Here is an 18,143-nt window from a genome sequence, read left to right on the forward strand (position 1 = left end):
GACTGGCACCAACATTATGAACTTTTATCTGGATCACTCACAGTCAAACTTCCAGCTGAGCACTTCAGAATCACCACCACGCTTCTTAAGTCAAGATACGGTATTTTGATTTGATTTATATGGAACACTGATGAAGGAGGATTGGCCCTCAGTTGTTATTTCGTGTACCCCTTGTATATTAAAAAAAACAATATTTCCTATATATATATATATATATTGGAACAGTGAAACAATTTTTGTGGTTTTGGCTCTATACTCAAGCGCATTGGATTTGAAATAAAACAATGAATATGAGGTTTATGTGCAGACGGTCCGATTTAATTTGAGGGCATTTACTTCCATATCAGGTCCATATCGGTGATCCATGTATGAATTACAGCCCTCTTTGTGCATAGTACATACACATTTTAGGGGAACAAAAGTAATTGGACAATTTAACATAATCTGAATTAAAACTGCCATATTTAGTACTTGGCTGTGAAAGCTTAGCATTCGATAAAGTCAGTGACAGACAGATAGGACCAGACGCTGGGTATCTTCCCTGGTGATGCTCTGCCAGGCCTGTACTGCAGACATCTTCTGTTCCTGTCTGTTTCTAGGGCGTTTTGCCTTCAGCCTTGTCATCAGCATGTATGTTCAAATGGATTCAGGACGGGTGACTGACTTGGCCCGTCAAGATCACTGGTCAGACAATAACTAACAATGCAAAGACACACAGCTGGCCAAGAAACAGCTGAGCAGCCAACTGTCCAATTACTTTTGGTCCCCGAAAAAAAAGTTGGGGGGAATGTATGAAAAGGGCTGCAGTTTCCACGCAGATCACCTGATATGGCTGTAAATTAAAGCTGATAGTCTGCACTTTACCCTCATATTGACTCTTTCATTTCAAACACAATGCTCCGGAGTACACAGCCAAAGCAGTGTGTCACTGTCCCAATACTGCATTTAACTGTAACTGTAGAACAAATCACACTCAATTATGTACACACTGTACAGCAGTTCTTATTTAATCAATGACACGCATTTGCTCGTCCCTACAGTGACTGAAAAGCTGTGCCTATACAGACTAAATTTCAGGCATTTTTTTTTTTAAACGAGCTGGAGTCTGATCACTCTGGTTCTGCTCGCGGCTCCTGCAGAGAAGGTGACATGGCCCTCGGAACAGGCCGTAATGTAGGGGGTGGCGGGGTGGGGGGGTGGGGGGGTTTGGGGGGGTGGGGAGTGAGTTTTAACTAGGGTCCCAGGCCGCGCGGAACGCGGGGAGTGTTATTAGTGTTACCGGCTGTCTCCGGAGCTGCAGGCTGAGGGGGCCCTGGAGTCGGGGGCCCCCCCCGATCCGGAGGCAATCGTGCGCTCGTGTACTCCGTCCTCCAGATCTGCACAGGAGCACCAAGGGGACAGCGAACACAACATCAGGCGTAATTTAGCACCTAATCGCACACATCACCTCTCCTGGAGACGGGGGCGGGGGGCCAGGTATCCGTCTGATGCTTAATATAGAAACCGTTCTTTTAAAAAATCTAATAACCCGTCTCGTGAAAATGAACGCCGCACGGTATTATGAATGCGTTTGACGTCTGAAAACTTGACCCAGCAATGTTGTTTTAATTTGAAAAAAGCCCACGTTTCTTCTGCCCAAAATCTTCCATCTCATATCTCATTGATTGGGAGATACACAAAAAACTTTTCTCAAAATGTTTATGTAAGCATTTGCTACGCTCGCTGTGCTACACCCAACTGTGAAACTTGTAGTGCTTGCATATCAGTGGTTTTTCCTTAGAAAAAACACACATAATGCCCCCCCACCCCCCAACTATCTGTGAATGCAAACCCAAATTCGGGGTGAAAGGGGGATAAGTCAGGATATCATTTTTCTAGATGTTTCCTGATTAATCAATACCGATTCATCAATATCAGCAAAGCACACGGCTGTGTCTTAAGCACACACATCGATACCTTCATGCACTCTTGCTGGAACAGGCAGACATTAAAAATCTTCAAAAACAGAGACCCAGTGGCTCGAAGGACATTCACGAAGCTTAAAACTCAGTGTGCCGGGATGACCGGGACGAGTCATGGGAGCCGTGCCGTGGTGTAGCGGGGCCTCACCTGCGACCCGTTGGGTGAAGCAGCGGACGATGCTTTACGGGTCCACTCGCCATTGGACGGTGAGCAGGACAGGGGGACCCTCAGGTCCACAGACAGGTGTTCTCGACAGACGCATCTCACCTGAACACAGGACGCTCCCTTACAAGAGCTCCACAGGAACACGGGTCTTACGTCCCGACATCGAGCTAACCACGAACACAGGAACACAGGCTTTTACAAGAGCTCAACACAGGAACACAGCCTTAGTGTGTAGGGAGAGGGGCTGACGTAAGAGGGGAGGGGCTTACGGTCAGGCCGTTGAGGGCCAGCGTGGTGTTGGTGTGGGTGTGGCTAACATTAGGGGGGGGGGGGGCTCACGGTCAGGTCGTCGACAGTCAGCGCAGTGCTGGTGTGGCTGCTAACAGAAGGCGTGGCTAGAATCAGGGGGAGGGGCTTACAGTCAGGTCGTTGAGAGCCGGCACGGTGCTGGTGTGGGTGTGGCTAATGACAGAGGGTGTGGCTAGCATAAGAGGGGAGGGGCTTACAGTCAGGTCATTGATAGCCAGCGCGGTGATGCTCCCAGCATGCCCTGGGAGCTGGGTGATGTAGCTGAGTTCCTGCAGGTCCCACAGGATGCAGGTCCGGTCGCCAGAGCCGCTGACGATCACGCCGTAGGCCTGCGAAGCCTCCACGCACGTCACTGCGTCCGTGTGTCCGTACAGCACCTGGGGTGGGACAGGCCACAGCCCTCAGTCCCCGTCCCTCCGTCTCTGCTGATCTCAGATCAGCATAAACTTACTCAGTCCTGATCCAGGAGTTATGAGCATATGATATGAAGCACTAATCCCACTAATGACTGATCTGAGATCAGCCCCAAGGATTTCTTTAAGCATTTTAGCAGATGGTGTTGTCAATGGCAACTTCCACAGATACATTTTTTACATACAATCAATTTACAGAGCTGGTTCTTTTCCGGAATTCTACTGCATTTTTCGACACTTTAAATCTTTACACACAAGCAGCGTCCCCCACCTGTCTGAGCCTCATGTGCTGCAGCTTGTCTTTGCCCAGGGAGACGTCCCAGACGCACAGCACGGAGCTGGCCCCCCCCGTGATGACCGTGCTCGGGTTGGGGCAGGCGGCACACAGGCTCTCCCCCCAGTCCGAAGGGCTCTCGCACACCGCAAAGTTCTGCCACGGGGACAACCAGACAGGCCTCAGCACAGACGCTCTATGCACACACCAGATCATCAACACCTGGTAAAACCAGATCATCAACTCATCGACTGATCGTGTCTTCCTTGTACCATTTCCCTGTCACTTCCTTTGACGGCAGGGGCCTCAAACTCCAGAATAGTAGGCTGGGCACTAGCGACCCCTAGCTGACTAAAGAAAAAGTGCAGCAGCTGAACAAACCCTTTCTGTGGAGTAGTTTCCGTAGGCACAGGTGTTGTCATGGAAACCCCAGGAGAAGAACGTGTTCCAGAGGGGAGGAATGAGGAGCTTGTTCTTCTCCACGACCAGAATATCCTTCTCTCCGCAGACCATGTGACCTACAGGGCCCCGGATGAGCTCTGAGAACAGACAGCAGAGAACGTTAGAACACCCAATCTCATTTCCCCCCAAAACAACCCAGAGAGCTTTAAAACACCCAAACAACCCAGAGAGCTTTAAAATACCAAATCTCATTTCAACACGAACAACCCAGAGAGCTTTAAAATACCAAATCTCATTTCAACACAAACAACCCAGAGAGCTTTAAAACACCCAAACAACCCAGAGAGCTTTAGAACGCCCAATCTCTTTTCCACCAAAACAACCCAGAGAACGTTAATACACCCAATCTCATTTCAACCAAAACAAACCCAGTGAGCAGAGAACTGAAGTTTAAAAGTTCTGTCAACGCCCATTCAAACCCAGAAAATTCACGACTAAAAAAAAACACACCAACCAAGACGCACTAGGGCGGTCCTACAGAAATGGAACTATTTACTGACCATTTCAACAAAGCATCAGTTTAATTTCACAACCCAAACCAATGCACAAATGAACAGACAACTGCGAAGTAAAACACCACAGATTGCTCACAGCGCAGTCCCCGGCATCCATTACGCTACGCTTACGGCACTCAGTCCGAATCGGAGTTTGCCCTGTAAATCAAACGACAGCGCTTTGAGCCTCATGAAAAATGCAGTGAAGCCAGCGAACGCACGTGTAGCGTAGCGTAGCTGTAATTGGCAGAGCCATGCAGATGCACAGAGAGAGAGAGAGAGAGAGAGAGAGAGAGAGAGAGATCATTTCTCCCCTCACTAAAGTGTTTACCACCACAGTCCCCCAGAACTATTCTCCGAGAGACGTTTTCTGCATTAACCATAATATCCGCGCTCCAATTTATCTTTATTTATTTATTGATCAAATGACAAAGCCCGAAATGCAATATGCAAGGAGCGGGCGATGATGGCGGAGGAGGAAATTCATCTCGTTTTCCTGCGAGACCCTTTTGGGATATTCAGATTATTAAATAAGCCTCACTTGAGGCATCATCAGGTACGGCCTAACAAACAGGCCGAGGCTTCTCCGCTCCCGGCTTGGGGGAAATGATCCGGTGAAGAGTCTAGCCAGCATCTTCCCCGGCCTTTCTATTGCTCCCCACGGACCCGGCCCCGTCCTACACACAGTAATTGAAGAATAAGATAAAAAAAAATATAATAATAATAATAGTAGTAATAATAATAATAATAAAAAAGGAGACAAAAAGTGATGAAGCAAGGTCCCCATTTCGGCGACGGGCGCAGGGGGTCGGAGGCGGAGGATGTGGACGCACACGCCACCTCAGGGATGTGACTTCACCTGATCCATCAGTGAATGCTCATTTTCATAAGGGTGCTGGAGCTTGGCTTGGCCGCTGAAAATTATCTCCAGCTAGCAACCCTCAAAATGTGCGTGTGTGTGTGTTTCTGAGTGTGTGTGTGTGTGTGTGTGTACTTGTGTGTGTACGCGTTTGTGAGTGTGTGTGTGTGTGTGTGTGTGTGTGTGTACGTGTGTGTGTGTGTGCATGCTTGTGTGTGTACGTGTGTGTGTATATCTGTGTGTGTAAACGTGTACGTGTGTGTGTGTGTGTGTGCATGCTTGTGTGTGTACGTGTGTGTGTATATCTATGTGTGTAAACGTGTGCGTGTGTGTGTGTGTGCATGCTTGTGTGTGTACGTGTGTGTGTATATCTATGTGTGTAAACGTGTGCGTGTGTGTGTGTGCATGCTTGTGTGTGTACGTGTGTGTGTATATCTATGTGTGTAAACGTGTGCGTGTGTGTGTGTGTGCATGGTTGTGTGTGTACGCGTGTGTGTATATCTGTGTGTGTAAACGTGTACGTGTGTGTGTGCATGCTTGTGTGTGTACGTGTGTGTGTATATCTATGTGTGTAAACGTGTGCGTGTGTGTGTGTGTGCATGGTTGTGTGTGTACGCGTGTGTGTATATCTGTGTGTGTAAACGTGTACGTGTGTGTGTGCATGGTTGTGTGTGTACGCGTGTGTGTATATCTGTGTGTGTAAACGTGTACGTGTGTGTGTGTGTGCATGGTTGTGTGTGTACGCGTGTGTGTAAATCTGTGTGTGTAAACGTGTACGTGAGTGTGTGTGTGCACATCCCAAGGACACTGCCTCTGACTGACACACCGAGGGCCTGCGTTTCTGACCAATGAGCAGAGACCAGATCTCCGCACCTTTGATGGGCTGGACGGACGGCTTCAGCCTGTGGAGCCTGTGGAAGAACGGCGGGGCGTGGCTGGGCCCGGACTGGTCCCTCAGCGAGGGTTTGTGGCCGCTCCGCGCCGGGTGGGGCTTCGAGAAGAGCTGCCGAGAAATCAGCCAATCAGAGATCAGCTACCGTCACCACGCACACAAAAATATACTCACCAGCAACAAAATACAATCATTTACCTAACAATGATAACGTATAAAACACAGAAATGCGTAAATACAAAATAACAAATTCATATCAGAAAAAAAAAATTAATTATTCAAAATTCTAAATTCATCATAATTTCATTATTATCGTATGGCTATACTCGTTACTGGAATATGGCAGCTTACAGTGTCGCATTAAACGATTAAAGGTGAATACAGACAAGATCACAAATACAAGCTGCCGTTCAAACCCCTCACCACCACCAAGGAGAAAATCCAAATGCAAGAGTGGAAGAACTGAAAAATGAATTACACTACATCAAGTGCAGAGTATGGATGTATGGATGTATGTGCGGAGTATGGATGTATGGATGTTTGTGTGGAGTATGGATGTGTGTGGATGTTCTGAATGTGAGCCACAGCGCTTGGGTACCTGTCTGGGGATCTAGATAATGCGCAGAGTATGGATGTATGGATGTATGTGTGGAGTATGGATGTGTGTGGATCTTCTGAATGTGAGCTACAGCGCTTGGGTACCTGTCTGGGGATCTGGCCAAAGTTACTGACGAAGCCCAGAATGGTGCTCTTCTTGAGCGGGTCTTTCAGGCTGTCCGCGTCCAGCGTCTCGGCGTAGAAGTAGGGGTGGAAGGTGTTGACCGCGTCCACCGCCGCCTGGCCCCGCTGCTTGCAGCCGAAGATCAGGTCGATCCACAGGTGGAGCTGCGAGCTGACGTAGTCGCTCTCCAGGGCCTGGAACGACAGCCACCTCAGGTCAGCCCGCGGAAGACCTGAGCAAACGCTCACCGTTTCTCAGCCACCTCAGGTCAGCCCGCGGAAGACCTGAGCAAACGCTCACCGTTTCTCAGCCACCTCACTCATCCCGCGGAAGACCTGAGCAAACGCTCACCGTTTCTCAGCCACCTCACTCAGCCTGCGGAAAGGTCATTTATTTAACCAGGGTAGTCACATGAAGATCGACAAGTGAGCCCTGGAGCCTGCCTGTCTTTGGACCGCGAGAGAAAATCGGAGTACCCGGAGGAAACCCACACGGACACTGGAAAACATGCAAATTCCACACAAGCCAGCCAGATCCAGGCAGCCAGGATTGAAACCCGGAGCCCCCTTCTTGTGAGGCAACAGTGCTAACCACTATGCCACCATGCCACCCAAGAAGTTGCCCATAAACACTAGGGCAGCTAACTGATCAAAAAGCAAGTTGGTCAATTTGTATATATTAGCAGATTCAGTTCAGGAAATTTAAAAACAATATTCCCTGGAATCCAGTACGAGCTGCAAGACTGCTTCGAATCCCCGGGCATTCACCATGTTAATGGCAGGAGATCTGACGCAATACAGACTGCAGCTGAATTGGTGTTTTTCTCATCGATGCACTCAAGTGCTGTTGACTTGAAGCCGAGAGTCGTTTCCTTAAAATTACATGCCGCCAATCTTGTTGTGTTGTTGGAAGTTTGCCCATCGTTATTTTAATTTAGCCGGCTAACGGTAGCTATGAAATAATGTCACTTCCTTTCCTACAGCTAACAGGGACTACATTACACATTTAAAATGTGATCAATGTTTACCTAAGATTACTAATTTTTTTATTCATCTTTAGTTGATTGTTTTTTTCCCCCACTTAGCACAACATAAAGTTCATTAGTTTGCCTAATAATAAGTGAATTTGTTTACACTCCAAATGAACACATTTTAAAACACGTCAATTCTGAGATGTATTCAGCTTAATTGAGGAAAAGCTCTCTATGTTTGTGCTTGTTATGACGTATCCAAGTCCTCTGGCTCAGAACCCTGAAAATATGGATTTCCTCACAAAACAAACGCAATGACAAAAACACAAAATCACATCCCTGCTCTATACATGTCATACAGACAGGGGGGTGAGATTCTGTACCACCGAGCCCCGAAAAACATTCAAGGGTGAATGAACTCAGCCTCAGCCAGCATGGAGGGGGAGCCGGTTACCTCCGAGCGGATGCAGTTCGTTTCCATTCTTTACCTTTATGATTATGCGCTTTGTTGGTGTTTAACTGGAGCTCAGAAATCCCAGGGGCAGGTTTACCCCCCCCCCCACATAACAGACGAAGTAAAATCACCCGCAGAAATGGTGTGGATACGATCCTATTCGGTAGAAACAGTAGATAACCAGGGTCATTAAGCACTCAAGAGCGCATGACAGGGGGGTAAGGGAACGGGGGGGGGGGGGGGGTACCCCGACTCCAGCACGGCCATACTGGGGGTGATGCTGGGCCCCCCCTGACTGTGGAGCACACTGCCAATCTCACACACACAGGGCTCCACCCACACTGGACTCACTCACACCTGCACTCGAAATAATAATAATGGTAATGTTATTAATGGTATTACGGTTGTTGTTATTAAATCTGTAATACACAATAGTCTATACAGAATTTGTGTATATGTGGAAAGCACTACATAAATACAATGTGTGATGATGATGGTGAATGATGACAATGAAGAAGATGATGATTGCCATTGTTAATATTATTAAATAGCATATTAAGTAATAGCCACAGTAAGGCCAGGCTGGTGAAAGACAGACAGTCCTCCTCTCACGTGCAGTGAAGCTTTCTGAGCCCACACATCTGCCGTTTGGAACGTATGTTACTTCTTTAATTCCCCGAGAAAGGGCGACGTGTCCCCCCCCGGACCCCGGTACAACAGCCCTCTGTGCAAACCCTCTGCCCCCCCATGCAATCTCCATAGTCTATTTGCATATGAAAGGCCGTCGCCATACAAAATGGCCGCCAGCCGCCGCCTGTCGGGAAGGGAAGTGACAGTGCCGGGCAGGACTGTGTGCCGATGAAAGGCCTTGTGACTGGCCTGCGGCCCTCCAGGCTAACGGCGCTCAGAAAGGATGCATTCATTCCAATGAGCGCCGCGCCGCGCCGCGGTGATGGAGTTAGCGCAGACTGCAGATACCGCGCGCGCTCTCTCACTGAATCGGCCCGTTATCGCCACGGCGACGACGGCGGCGGCGCTACACCCGAGTAATGGGCCTCCTTGATGAGCACAACGAGCTCTTATTATCTCCGAAATACAAAAGGGGGGGGCAGAAGAAAGGGATTCTGTCCAAACCTCCCGACGGCGGAGTTTCACAACTTTCCTCCCGCGGTTCCACCCAGGGATTGGCTCGCGAGCGCGAGCCAGAAACATAAACGTGAACTATAACGCACGCATAAACGGGACGATTTGCTGTAAAAATTTCCGTGCCTGAGAGCGACTGAAATCATTTCCCCGAGCTCCTTAGTCTGCGCGTTCTGTCACTTCAATTTTTACAGTGTAAACAGACTCATTTTATCGCGTTGGTTTCGCAGCGGCTGATTGGTAGATGTTAGCAAAAGAGATCACAATGTCATTCATTAATTTACTGCATTCATTTCCCCCTTCCCTTCTTTTTTGAACTCAACAGACACACACTGGCATACAGTAAAAGACGAAAATTTCAGATGAACTGATAAATTCCCTCTGATGACATCATTAAAAATGGGGAGGGTGGGCACACTGACCATAAGAAACAATGTCCCCCACTGTCTGGCTAGGGTAAGGGTCAATCGCTTTTAAATACAAGTTTCCTCTTGCCAGACGTACATATTTTGGTCATAAATTTAAGAAGCTTCTATTTGTGGATATCCATTATTGCTACTGGCAGTGCAGGAAGCTGGCTGCTTGCAGTTATTTGAGTTTAAGCTGTTGGACTGGACTGGAGAAGGGTGTATTGCAATGACCCTTAAATCCGGCCCTCTTGGCCAATTGCAGCTCTAGTTTTCACTCTTCCCCTCCAATCAGGGACTGATTGAGCTCTGCATGACACCAGGAGTCTGAAATCTCTGGCCGGTTGTGGTAGCGTTAATCAATCACTGAACTATCAAGCAGAAATAAAACCAGCAGTAACACTGGCCTCCGGGGCCAGATATGAGTAACTAGGGCCTACTGCACTGACGTACAGGAGAACCTTCTCATTAAAGACAACAGCCAATCACAGTCACTGACCTCCCGGTGAACCCGGATGAACTCCTGGGGGTCCCCCTTCGCCCATGGGGGCAGAGAGACGTCTCCGAGGTGGGTGCCATCTTGCAAGCAACCTACATCGACACACACAGGGCATCAACAATGCACCAGGAACAGAAACACCATTACATTACAGGCATTTTAGCAGACGCTCTTACCCAGAGCTATTTACACAGCAACTTTTTTATTTATTTTATTTATTTATTTTTTTTACATGGCAACTCCCGATGCCCAGCGGTTCGAGCCATTCCAGAGTTTACTCAAAGCACCCAAAAGCAGTGAGCGAAAGGGTGTTAGTCACTTCTGTATGCAGCAGAACAACTGGGTACCGGCAGAAAATTAGTCAAAATACCTTCCATACTGACATCAGGAAGTTTTTTTGTGTTTTTTTTTTCATAGGAAATTGCCAATGTGTGGAACAGCTTGTGTGGAGTTCGTTCATACGAACCCCTATGCTCAAGGAGACATGCTCCAAGAAGGCAGTGTGGATGGGCCTACCCAGCTCAATGTTGTTGGAGTTGACCAGGAAGTCGGGCAGGTAGTAGAACTCGGGAATGAGCTCCCGGACGTCGCTCATGTTGTCCCTGGAGGCCGACTCCCACTCCTTCTTCACCGAGTAGAACATCCTATCAGCCACGTCGTATGACCCGCCCTGCCGACAAAACCCACCAATCAGATCGCGCTCTCTCCAGAACGCTCATTATTTAAAATTCATAAACAAGAGTTTGCAGAGTTCAGCAAATTGCCAAAATTAAGCGGCCACATGCATTTCACTGCGAGTCAAAGGGAAATAAGTTACGGTTGCTGTATTTGACTGTCCTCCTAGCCCAGGGGTGTGCAGTCTTATCCATGAAGTGCCAACGTGGGTCCAGGGGTTTGCTTTAAGCCAGCACTAAACCACCCAATTCAGCTAATTGACTAAACACGTTCAGTCCAGTCCTGCACACACACCCGGCCCTTTTCACATGAGACTGGACACCCCTGCTCTGGGATCTGTGCCAAGTCAGTCCCAAAAATACATAATTTACACAAATAGAGAGAGAGAGAGAAAGAGAAAGAGAGAGTGACAATGAAGAGCACATTATGAATGAGGGGAAAAAAACAAAACATAATAAAGCAATAACAATAATGAAAATCTCCCGTTATGGATGTTCGGGAAGACGATTCGCACCGTCCCGCAGAAGTGATTCGCACAAGTGATAGCTCTCTTCCAAACAGAGACGGCAGTAAATTAGGGCAAGATACACAACCGTGAGGCATGTTAAATTACAGTCGGGTGGATTCGCCCGCGGCTGACTGAAGCTTTTCATTTTTTCTTCCTTTCTTTTTTTTTGTGGATTTTTATAAGTCCTGATAGAAAGCTCCTGAGAATGGCGTAATTTGTGGTAAAAAGATTATCTATATTGAATGAAAATAATATATACATGGTAAATGTTGTTAGATGCACAAATCAGGTTATAGATATTACAGCACAGAAGAACGATACTCTGCTGTAGCCCAACACATGCTGGCCCACCTAACAGCTTTATTGTTTTATGCTTACTATTAAATATGCATGACGTTTTATTTTAATCAATTGGATGGCGGTAGTACAAACGCCGAGCTTTTAAAGGACGAAGAGCTGATTTTTGTGTGCTTTTGACACTAATGCATTTATTTGCATATATATTGAAATTGTGTTTTCATTTCTGCGAAAACGGAAAGAAGTTCAGAACGAATCGGGAGGAAACCACAACAAAATGGCAGCCGTTTAATTTACAAGGCTAACGTACGCGCGGCATTTGCGTGTGGACGGTGACATCCCAAGATTCCCTGGCCCCTCGGCCAGCGCCACACAGCCACAGCCAGACTCGGGTGTAAATGCAAAGCATTTGACGGGCTCAACAGCCGGTTCTCCTCAAAGTATCCTGTCCTGTTCTGCGCACAATAAATGTTCAGCCCCCTAGGTCCGTTTGCCTGGCTTCCTACAAACAGGAAGACGTTTTGTGTGACACAAAAATGAGGAGCGTTTTCCATTAGCCAGGGGAGAGTGAGGCTCTATGAAGGTCACAACGACTGGAGCATCTCTGTTTGGCCAACTGTTGGCTCAAATGGACCAATCAAAAGACTTTGCTGCTCACAGCGAGAATCCTGCTATTAGTGGACCAAACCAGTGAGTGAGCCGCAGACTCACCTGCAGAGCCCCAAACTTCACCTGGAGAGGCCCAGACTCACCTGAGGCCCACAGACTCAGTTGAAGCATTCTCCCCTCAGACTCACCTGTAGAGCCAGGAAGGTGTGGGAGAAGGGCTCCATCCTCACCAGCAGCGAGGCCACGATGATGGCGGAGGAGTAGTGTGTGCAGTAGTGACACTGCACAGACAGGTCTCCTGAAACAGGCCCACAATGCACCGGGAGGAACATCAGTCAAACCCACTTTCATTTCCACAGAAAGGGAAGCTATCCTAAGCTCATGGGCCTGAAGCTGTCGTCATGGCACAATCACCCATTAAATTAGAGACTTATTGGAGATATAGAAAAGACCTTTTTGAGCCACATCAGTAAAGACATTTCTGAGCCACATTAGTAAAGATTTTTTATAAATATATAGATCTAAGGGAAATAATATTGTAATAACACAATCCACTCTGCCTTTCACTTTTGACCTTTACATGAAATCAAACCAGTCATCAAATCCCAGCTTTCATAGTCCCAGCTATACAACATCTGAAACTACACCCTGAAGCCCATCTGCCCCTTGAAACATCCACATTCTCCCCTCCTCTTCCATGGCTATTCGATGGCACTTAACTTTATGTTGTAGGTTAATGCATTTACTGCATCTAAGTAAGTTCTGCATTTACTATCTTGTGGCCCTAGTGACTTGGCCTCAGTGGTTTGTTGCCTAAACCACCTTGAATGCCTTTATGTAAGTTGCTCAGGATAAGTGCTTAATATGCTTAACGTGCCTAAATTCAAACATAACTGCTCTCAAGCGTCAACCCTATAGAAAAGTAGCTCTGGGTATGCGGTTACATTCACACACAGTACCCAGAGAGTATGTAAGCAACAAAGTTCCTAAAAGAAAAGAAAATGTTTTTTGTTTGTATTTTTATTTATTTATTTATTTTTAAACAAATCACTTGGGTTTGAGTCAAGCAGGTCAGAAATTAAAGATTTCCCAGGGATTTCCCTGATGCAGACTCCCAGGCACAAGATATGAGATTATCCATGCGCGACTGCACACAATAAAGCAAAAATCTATTCGGCTGATTGACAACCCAACAAGCCAATAACGGTTATTTAATAATCGCTCAGCCCAGGGGCGTTAGACTCCAGTCCAGGAGGGCAGCAGTGTCTGCTGGCTTTAGGAGTTTTTCAGCACGTAAGTGATCATTTCAGTCACTGATTGGCTAAAGAGTCAACACATTATGATGGGAGAAAACCTGCAGACATTGTGGCCATCCAAGATGTACAAACCTTAGCGTTTTGTTGTGTGTGTGTGTGTGAATGTTTACTGCTAACAAAATAAAGTTTTCACAAGGGCACAGTGAGTATTACTCTTTCACCCCTGAGCAGGTACAGTGTGTGTTTTAATGAGCCATCATCATCTCACCGTCATTGCCCTCCACTTCGTTGTATCTCTCAATGAATTTCTCCCTCCTTTTGTCCGTCTGGGCACCCATAGGTTTGGACAAGTCTCGGAATGTTGCAGGACTGGAGAGATCGAGCGTCTGGGGACAGGGGGCGCAAACAATCAGTGGATCACGTACATCAGCACAAACAGCTGGGTGATGACACAGGAAGCCACCTAACAGGAAGGCTGGCTGGAAGCCCTCAAAGACTATGCACCCATGCACACATCCATCCATCCATCCATTATCTAGCTTCTTCCTGTTCAGATGGTAAGGGGGGGCTGCAGCCTATCCCATCATGCATTGGGTGAGAGGCAGGAATACACCCTGGACAGGTTTGCCAGTCCATCGCAGGGCGCACACGCCATTCACTCACACTGAGGGGCAATTTAGACTCTCCAATTAACCTGACCTGCATGTCTTTGGACTGCGGGAGGAAGCCGGAGTACCTGGAGGAAACCCACACAGACATGGGGAGAACATGCATCTCCATCCGGGAAGGCCCCAGCCAGAATTCAAACCCAGGACCCTGCTACCCAACTACACCACCTAACCACCTAAATCAAGGAAATGTCATAAGGTCATAGACTTCAAAGAGCTTTGTAAGTGTAGGGCAGCTAACAGCTAACGGCTAATAGCAGCAGGGGTGTTCAGCACTGAAGCCGAAAACTGGCGACCCCATTTCGGGCCTGAAAACCAGCGCTTTGAGCGAGTCGGTGCTGCCTCACCTCAGAGTCGTAGTCAGCCAGGATCCAGGGGAACACGGGATACTGCATTAGGTCATTGTAGGTGCGGCCAGCCATGGTGTTCAAATGCATGAGGTACTCGAAGTTACTCATCTCCCCCTTCTGCAGAGTGAACAAGCAGAGAGTGTCATACACAAAAACATGCATTTCAACTCTGTGTTCTGTGACTAATAAACTAAGGATATATATATTTTAAATTAACCTTCGTTTTACCAGGCAGGTCAATTAAGATCAAAATATTAGATAGCCAGTGTACAATGGAAGCTGCCATAAACTATATTTTGGCTAAGTGGTCAAATGAACGAAACTGATAACACCTTTTCCAGTTTTTAAAATTTTTTTAAAGAAATGAATCTCAGGTAAACTACCTATGATCATACTTCCCAGGCAGCTTGGTGATTGGCCAGAAAGTTTTACAAAAAATTGATCAAAGGAGTTGCAGTTTACAGAGAATTAACATAATGGCACATCATATGACTAATGACCATTCCAACAGCATGCGTTTCACATTTAAAACATGATGTCTTACCTGCCACTTAAGCAAAGCAGCCTTCTCTCCACCTGCTGTCTTCCTGAAAAACAGACCAAAACTTAAGCACGGTGCAGAATCACAGGTTTAGTTTACATTTCTACACTAGCCAAAACTTAAGATACATAGCACCGTTACTCATCCACCTTAGCTAAGTACTTGAAAGCTGCTGGAAACTGATTCTAGACCCAAAAGTACTTTAAACATTAGTCACGGAATGCAAGAATTCATGCGGTAAACTGTTGGTATAGTGTGGTCTTCTACATGATTCTTTACATAAGAGCAATCATAGGTTACAGTACCATTGGAAGGTACTTGAATAAGTGTGAAACATGATTCCACAAGTTTATTTAAAAAACATTAATTTAACAAAGAAGAATTTCAGTGGTTCTGGTGGTACGGGGGGGCTGCATAAATTTGGATACTTTAATAAGATGCTCTTTTTGAGGTTCATTTTAACTTACAACCATGTTTCAGGACATTTGCACAGTAATGTAAACAAAGACAAGATGAAACACCTTTCTTAATTACATTTAGAGTAATTACATTGTTACTACATTCCAAAAAGCTATGTATAAATGATAAAAACCTAAAATAATATTCACAGGAAGAAAAAATATCATAAAATAAGCGTCATTCAATATCTTCTGGAGTCAACATGATCTTGAAAAAAACACATTAAGTTTGCAGCTGATAGTACTGGATTGGCACTTTCACAGGAAACAGCGACTCGCATCGAAATCATCGCCAAGCTGCTCAATCGGGTGTAATCCATCCCAAAGGACAAATGTATGTCAAAGTATGCCCATCTTCAAGTGCTTGGATATGATTAATGAGGAGCTAAAAGCCCTCAAGTGCTTATAACGAAGCTCCCTTTTTTAAATAGAGGGAGGAGAGGGGAGGGGGCAAAAACACAGAAGTCCCCCATATCAGTCGCTGATCCATCATTTATCAAAGCCGCCCGATTTTTACTCCGCGACGTTGAGGAAAGGCGCAGATCAATCAGCTGAAACGCACGTCTCCCTTTCAGCTCGTCACCGGCAGCCGTTTGGTTCTCGTGGAATTGCGTTCGCCGCCACGCGCTCCGCGTGCATTAAGCTTTAATTAGAGAGAGCCGCCTTGAGCTAACCGCTCCAAGGCTAACACGGGTGAGCGAGCAAGGCTACGCACGGTACACACCTCACAGGCGTTCTCCCTGCAACCGTCACTGGCCCACGTCACCCCGCACTTCGTAAATAACAACACTTCTCCAAACTCCAAAAATCAAGTTCCCCCTTCCGCGGCTGGCGGGTAGCCACGGCTTCTTTAGCGGGTCATTAGAGAGCTCGCGTTCATTAGTGATTACAGAGCGGCTGTAAAAAGCGATTAAACGCAATGAAATCGCATTTCGGCACTCCAGCACCGCGGCTATAGGGAAGCGGCTGTGAAAGTGATTAAGCAAATTGAAATCACATTTTATCTCAACAGCATCATGGCTAATAAGCTAGCGCTCAAGGTAAGGTTAGCAGTCAAACTAGAAAGTAAATAAATAAATCACCTCAAAGCTGACAGTGCACAGTCAGCCTATGATTGACCTTAACGCAGTAGATAACAACTAGGGGGTGAAAAATAAAACAATAAAAACTTACTGAGAAGAAAAAAAGAACAGGGCTCAGCTGTCCAATGTGTGTAACTGTAGTAAGAGAACTACAGACATCATGCCCCTTAGAAAAATCAATCGCAAACGCACGGCTACTCTAGGTATCAATACAACAACAACAACAACAACAAAAAGGCCTGTCCTGAGCCGGAAGTACAGCGCAAAATATACCGCAGGGTGTAATGAAACGCGAGACCATTTCTGGAGACGTTAACTACACTACACACTTATTTGTCTGTGAGTTCTGGGCAGACGAGGAGTTATGGGAGAAAGCCTATATTTTATGCCGTAAAGCCTTCTGTGCCAAACAATCTCACTGCATGGCACACGTTAGCTAGGGTTATTAAAACTGAGTTCAATATCCGCTTATCAAACTAGAAGCAAGTTGTTCCGTGTAAATGAATGCAGCTGCTTATTTCTTGTTTGGACCCATTAACATTCTAGTTTAAATCACGCTGAGAGTAATGTAATACTGGACTGAACTGGACATTCCTGGTTCAGCTCTATCAGTAGAACAGGGGGACACAGGTGGAAATTATCAAGAGGTTCATTCCACATGAGTATCAGGGGGTATATTCCTTCACACAGACCCAGCTAACACAAAATGTTCTCACAGTGTTGCTGGAATGTTTTTTTTTTGTTGTTAATGTTATAACATTGCCACTAAATGGCTGCAACATTGTGAGAATGTTTTTTTGTTGTTGTTGTTGTTGGCTGGGTAGAGAGGTGCCAATGTGTGGAACGGCTTGCCGGGTCATATTGCAAAGGCAGAGACCCAAGACTCAGTGCAGTCTCTAGTGCGCAGGTCTCAGACTCTGAAACCTGGAGGGCCACGCAGTCTCTGCTGGTTGCTGTGAATCTGTCCATTTAGACCTTCGGAAACAAGGGGTGCAGAGTCTTTAGCCAATCAAAGACTTAAATGCAGGAAAACATTAAAAAACAGCAGACCCAGTGGCCCTCCAGAATTTGAGTTTGAGATCCCAGCTCTAGCGTGAAGGTAAACAGCTGCTGTAGACGGACTGTACGGCCCGCTCTTGGTGTTTTGTGTTCTTATGTTACTCCTCTGTCAGAAGTCACAGGGGCCTTTCAGATGCTGCCTGTGGCTCATTCACATACTGTACAGTGCAAGGAGGACAGGTCCTTCAGTAGCGATGACCAGCGGAACCAGCAATCTGTGATCAATGATCAATACTAGGGCTGAACTGATTAATCCACAAACACTTTAACTGGCAACTAATTTCTAAGAAAAAATAATGTATTATTTGAAATAAGAACATCCAACATTCTTACGAATGAGTTTTACCTTAGTTTAGCTACCTTAGATTAACTGTTATTTTTTGATAACTGTTTTTGAACATGTCTGTCATGCTATTGAAAACAACTGCGTAAATCAAGTTATGAATAACTCACAACAGCATATAATATAACAGCATAACAAACGGAAGAGAAACAAGACTCAACACACTTTATAAACCCCTCTGTGGAGAAACTGAGGTGCAGATCACAGGTATTACAAACTTTCAACACATTATATGAATCCCCTCCGACGCGCAAGGGTTTGATTTCCTGCCAG

General features: G+C 46.3%; 2 protein-coding genes across 7 annotated transcripts in view; both read right to left on the reverse strand.

Moving 5' to 3' along the window:
* Nucleotides 1-1,275: 1,275 nt before the first annotated feature.
* On the reverse strand, nt 1,276-16,343 carry LOC135245193 (WD repeat- and FYVE domain-containing protein 4-like). The gene is made up of 14 exons (XM_064318113.1): nt 16,111-16,343; nt 14,932-14,974; nt 14,385-14,504; nt 13,638-13,755; nt 12,302-12,411; nt 10,541-10,694; nt 10,025-10,116; nt 6,533-6,745; nt 5,812-5,941; nt 3,505-3,662; nt 3,121-3,279; nt 2,547-2,813; nt 2,148-2,229; nt 1,276-1,376 (listed from the first exon to the last, which is right to left on the reverse strand). The coding sequence occupies exons 3-14, from the start codon at nt 14,493-14,495 to the stop codon at nt 1,276-1,278; spliced, it is 1,695 nt and encodes a 564-aa protein (XP_064174183.1). The 5' UTR covers nt 14,496-14,504; nt 14,932-14,974; nt 16,111-16,343.
* wdfy4 (WDFY family member 4) overlaps nt 15,950-18,143 on the reverse strand; it is a 95,779-nt gene continuing 93,585 nt past the window's right edge. For all 6 annotated transcript variants that reach the window (XM_064318401.1, XM_064318400.1, XM_064318402.1 and 3 more), the window contains one exon: nt 15,950-15,961. The gene's annotated coding sequence lies outside the window, so the exon portion shown is untranslated. The remainder of the gene's footprint in view (nt 15,962-18,143) is intronic.

This window comes from Anguilla rostrata, chromosome 18, assembly GCF_018555375.3.
Source record: "Anguilla rostrata isolate EN2019 chromosome 18, ASM1855537v3, whole genome shotgun sequence".
NCBI lineage: Eukaryota > Metazoa > Chordata > Actinopteri > Anguilliformes > Anguillidae > Anguilla > Anguilla rostrata.